Genomic DNA, 5,504 nt, shown 5'->3' with positions numbered 1-5,504 from the left:
CTCTCTCACTCCCACCGAGAGCTGCTGTGGCCACTGCCTCTCTCTGCAGGACCACTGCCTCACACAGCCTGTACGATGTGTAACCGATTTGTAGGAACATGGAAACTCATCTCCAGTGAGAATTTTGATGACTATATGAAAGAATTGGGTGAGAAATGTTATTTTCTTTCTTTTTTTGAAAAAAATAAGTTTCCTTTGGGAATGCTTTGCTCATGGATAGTGCCTTCTCCCTGGCCACAAAGACACTTGAATTACTTTTCTAGCAAAATTTAATCTCTTTCCTTTAACATCTAAAGTGGAAAAGGTAGGTGCTGAATTACTATAATAAGTTTGCTTCTGTTGAACTGGACTGTTCTAATTTGTTTTGCTGCTATGAGAAGAATGAATGGAGATGAAGGGTTTTTTTCACGTTCCTCTTGATTGTACCATTAAACTCATGACTTGTGATAATTTACAATATATAATGGAGCTGATGTCTCATGGCACTTTAGCTTCAGACATCTAAATCCTATGAATGAATCTATCTGTTACTGAAGAATGCCAGGAATGTAATAAATTAGGCATTGTTTTTCATTTTAATGCTGGCTTCATTCCTATATAGCAAGTGCACAGACAGACAGCAACTTCATTGCTTTTGCTATTTAAATAATTCACTGAGACAGTGATTCCTTTTATTTGAAATGCAAGACTGAATAACAAAAGAATTGTAGTTAATTAATTAACCAGAGTGACTGTGGGATGAAAGTCCAGCTGCATATATTTTTCTGAATGTCTGAACAGAATTGTTTAGTATAGAATAGTTACTGCAAAGTGTTAGACTTTGCACATAACATTATACCCCTTTTATATAAATCTTTTCATTGGAGCATAGTATTGCATTAACAAAGGCACTAACTACAGCTAGACCCTTTCTGCTTTTATAAAACAGTGATACATTACCAGTGGCCTTCACTCCTATTTGCCCCAAATCTTGCAACTTAAAGACAATGAACTGGACTGCAAAGGCTTTTGGCATGGGATTTTCCCTGAAGCTCTTTGCAGTTCTTCATTCTTATACCTCAGAACCTTTTATCTTTCATGCTTGTACTTTTCACTGAGGTTTAGATGTAAGGATCCTGAAGGGATGTTAACAGCAACCTAGGAATTGCCCAATCTGCAGCATGTTTAATGAACAAGCACCAGCATGTTGACAGCTCAGTATCCAGTTTCTTCCATGAAGCTGTTAACAAAAGTGCAGGAAAAGGTTTTTTACTGTAAGGGTGGTGAGAAATTGGAACAGGTTGCTCTGGGATGTGGTGGCTGCCCTGACCCTGGAGGTCTTCAAGACCAGGCTGGATGAGTCCTTGAGCAACCTGATCTTTGCAGGTGACCCTGCCCATGGCAGGGGGGGTTGGGACTAGATGATCTGTAAGGTCCATTCCAACCCTTAAATTCTATGATTCTATGATTGTCAGATTTATCAAGAAGTTCTTTTCAAAGGATTGTTACAAGCTTTATTTGAGAAGCAGATCTTTCCTCTGAATTTGCCTACATATTCTATGTCTACACAAATTCATGCAGATTTCTAACCCACTATGTTTCTTCTTAGATACATGTGCATGAGTGTATAATCATGTATATCTTTATGTCTTGCTGAAGGTGCACTCTATCAGCTGGGGCTGCCTCAGCCTCTGAATGCAGAGGTTCCCATTCCTACTTCAGCGTTCAAAGAATTAACATCTTATCTAATTCAGACATTAAAGTATTCAAGAAGAAACCATTCCTTATTCTTCCACTGAAAATTTATGGAAGGATACAGAGTTTCTTTCTTGCTAGAATGTAATGATAATTTTGTTTCTGATTTCTAGGAGTGGGCTTAGCTACCCGAAAACTAGGTGGCCTGGCAAAGCCTGATGTGATCATCAGTATGAAAGGGGACATAGTAACCATAAGAACTGAAAGCACCTTCAAAAATACAACAATCTCTTTCAAACTGGGCCAGCAGTTTGATGAAACAACAGCAGATGACCGGAAAGTCAAGGTAAGGGGGCTGATGATCTCTGAGTGGTCTGGACATCTTCTAGAAGAACACCAGGAGGAATTTTACCTACTCCCTTAGTGCACTATGAGTTTCTAAAGTATTCAAAGGAATCACTGAAAGAAGAAACAGTATGGTGCTGAATATAATGGTACTAAGTGTGCTATTAGCCAAGAGCACTTATCATGCTAAACATATAGTGAATTGCTACTCTAATCTGCAAAGCTCAGACTGCAGTTTGAAACTCTTCTCTTGGCCTTTGCAGAGTGTTGTAACCTTGGAGAAAGGGTCATTGGTACAAGTGCAGAAATGGAATGGAAAAGAGACCATGATAAAGAGAAGACTGGTTGATGGGAAAATGGTGGTGGTAAGTTCATGTTCCTTGTATACTGATAAAGGTCAGAAGGATACAGCCTTCAGTTTGCTTCTGTCTAAATAGACTATCAATTTTGGCTTTCTCTTTGAATTATGAGATAAATCAAGAGGGAGAAAAAGGGAACCAAGCTTAGAAAACAAGCTGGATGGAAATAAGTATTGTTTCATACAAGTTGTCTTTAAAGTGAGCATACTGGCAGACCTACCATAAATTGGCAGCATACTTAATGCTTTCAATATTATTATTCTTTAAATAAATGAGTTTTTAAAATAGTAGAAACTTTTGAAATGTGAACAAAAGTTTACAAGCTGGGTACTGCTGTCCCTGAAACAGCTCTTTCCTTTTCCCTGACTTTGGAATAAAGAATGCCCAGCCTTAGAAAACTGATTTTACACCTTTTCACACATCTATTTCCACTAAATCCCATCAATTCACACACTTCTGTTTGCCTTTTCAACATGAGTATGCCAGGCACACTAAGAAGGTTCTTGAGGTGCCATGTGTGAAAACCAGCACCTCTGTGCCTGTGCCTGCCTGTGTGGTGGCCTGCAGCAGGGGCTGGCAGGTCCCAACAGGCCCTCTGAAATACCCATGGTTGTGAGGGAACTGTGTCTTTCCCTGGGACAAGGGAATGTTGGCTGTTCCTCATCCCCCATTAGATGCTCCTTTCTCTAGCAGCCATTTGAAAGCCATGGGTTGGCCAAGCCAGGGTGATGACACATTTTAGGGACCCTTGTTGTAAGGGTCACTACTAAAACTAAGATTTCAATTTTGAATGAAATAAAGTATTTTGTTCATTTAAGTTTTTTAAGAGTGGAGTAAAACTAATTTTGGTGACTTGTTTGAAATCAGCAGCGTTACACCATGATATGTTAACTTGTTCTGACTGTGTTTTGTTTTAAGCTCTCTTACATAGAATCATAGAATGGTTTGTGTTGGAAGGAACCTTAAAGATCATCTAGTTCCAACTCACTGCCATGAGCAGGGACACCCTCTGTAAACCAGGTTGCTCAAAGCCCCATCCGATCTGACCCTGAACACTTCTAGGGATGGGGCATCCACCACTTCTCTGGGCAATCTGTTCCAGTGCCTTACCACCTTCACAGTAAAGAAGTTCTTCCTAACATCCAATCTGAAACATAGCCTCTTTCATTTTGAACCCATTCCCCCTTGTCCTGTCACTACATGCCATTGTAAAAAGGTCCATCTCCAGCTCTTTTGTAGCTTCCCTTTAGGTAGGAAGGGTGATTTGTTCTTGTGCATTTCTGTCTAAGTTTTTTCTAATTACTGAGCCATCTTCCTAAAGCAGAGAGGTAGGGTCCCTCTTCCATCAGCATCCTGCTGTCTGTCCCTTGCCTCATACAGGTTTGTGGAGGAGGCTTCATCTTTTTCAGACCAGTGAGGTATTTTTTTAACATCCTGTTGCCTTTGTCACACATGTCCTGTGGCTGTGAGTAATCAGCAGCAGCTGAAAGCCACTTGGGTGAGAGGGTCAAGAAAAGTATTTTGTGACTCAGAAGCACAAAGTTCTTTAGGCCAGAAGCTCCAAAATACCCAGGCTGCTTCTGCTTCCACATACAAAAAAAAGGACCTCCAAAACAACCAATTTTGTAATTTTGAAAGTGATGGTGAGCCTTAGTATCAAAGCTAGATGAGGTTAATATTTCTGTAAAGCCAGTAATAATACCATGGAAGGTAAATTTGTTTGTGGAAGCTGAGCCTAATTTTGCAATCTCTTTTTCATTATATGACACTTAATGAAGTCTGAAGCTGTTAAAATAGAAACAAGTCCATTTAAATAGCTTTGCTGTTTGGTCTAAAAATTCTGTAAAGATGTAAAGATGTAAAACATGGCATCTGGACTTTCACTGACTTCAGAGGTTACTGCAGCAGATGTCTGCTGTCAGCAAAAGGTTTTATTAATCTTTTCCTTTGTGTCTTAGGAATATGCCATGAAAGGAGTTGTCTGCACTAGAGTCTATGAGAGAATGTGAAGAAGTTCCCTCTCTGCACTGGACTGGGACTGGCTCTTAAAATATGGCTTAGTTCAGTGACCAAAGCCTCATGCACTGTGTTTGTTTATTTTCTTATTTCCTTTTATTGGGAAAATGACTACAATATAATTTGGTATTTCAGAACCATAGTGTAACTAATCTAAAAAATTGTGGTGATCCAATAAAAGCTTCTCAACACAGAAGATAGAGTGTTTGTCTCCACATGAATTATTTGAGTTTTCTTTCTTGAATGATGCCATCTTTTCTGTTGGTCCTGTCTGTGTAAGTGGTCAGACTATTTCTGAGTAAAATGGTGAAACACCAGCAATCCATATGTGAGAGAGGGTTAACACTGCTTCTTTGATACGTGCAAAACCTATCATCTCGAAGAATCAATATTCCTTTCCTCTACAGGACTTCATTGCTGAATTGCTCCTATAAGGGAAATTATCTTTACCATCAGGATTTTTGGCTTTCAGCATGATTTATTGTTTTAGCCTGATGGTTTTAGCACATCATTGTTTCATACTCGTTCCAAAATGTTTATATTTCTTTCAGTACCACTTTTTATATCCTGACATTTATTTGGAAGAAAACAGCTACTGGAGGGAAAAAAAATATAGGAATTGCCAAAAGAGCAGTTAAACCTGTGAAGCAAAATATGGAGAAGGTGTGAACGAATTCCAGAAGTCTTAAGGCTAGAGGGCTTCATTTTGAAAAGTGCTCAGCAATCCAGCCTACTTCTAGCACAGCATTTAAGTGTATGCTTAATATTAAGCACACAAAGGAGATAGTATTAAGTAGTTTGCTATCAAGCCCAGTTGAGTAGCTAAGGTGTTCATTCCTTCCATTGCACTTGCTCTGCTTTTAACTAAGGAAAAAACAGGAAAAAAGCCAAACCTAGACTTCTGGAAATCTAGCCAAAAAGCACTGTAGCAGGTTATTAATTTTTGCTTCCATTAGTCGGTGTTAAGTATCACCACAACATCCATGCTAACTACATAGAGTATTTCATCCCTTGTCATTGACTGTGCCATCATGCAGGGTTGTCCCTGCCTCCTCTGTAGGGTTAAAGCAACTGTGAAAGGTGTGTGTGCTTATTTTGGCTCATTAGGAG

The 5,504-nt window shown here is 39.3% G+C and overlaps 1 protein-coding gene across 2 annotated transcripts in view; it reads left to right on the top strand.

Annotated features, from left to right (window-relative positions):
- The window catches only part of LOC103804291 (myelin P2 protein-like), a 13,642-nt gene continuing 8,138 nt past the window's right edge, over positions 1–5,504 (top strand). Inside the window, exons 1-4 of one of the 2 annotated variants that reach the window (XM_009076896.1) lie at positions 1–148; positions 1,848–2,020; positions 2,283–2,384; positions 4,337–4,590. In XM_009076896.1, coding sequence (XP_009075144.1) covers positions 76–148; positions 1,848–2,020; positions 2,283–2,384; positions 4,337–4,387 — 399 coding nt within the window. In that variant the 5' untranslated portion in view covers positions 1–75 and the 3' untranslated portion in view covers positions 4,388–4,590. Of the gene's footprint in view, positions 149–1,847; positions 2,021–2,282; positions 2,385–4,336; positions 4,591–5,504 lie in introns of those variants that run through there. The other variant, XM_009076897.1, reaches the window with a different exon arrangement.

This window comes from Acanthisitta chloris, unplaced genomic scaffold (assembly GCF_000695815.1).
Source record: "Acanthisitta chloris isolate BGI_N310 unplaced genomic scaffold, ASM69581v1 scaffold2486, whole genome shotgun sequence".
Taxonomy (NCBI): Eukaryota; Metazoa; Chordata; class Aves; order Passeriformes; family Acanthisittidae; genus Acanthisitta; species Acanthisitta chloris.
The sequence above is the reverse complement of the archived record's forward strand: the minus strand, read 5'-3'. Positions and strand labels throughout refer to the sequence as shown.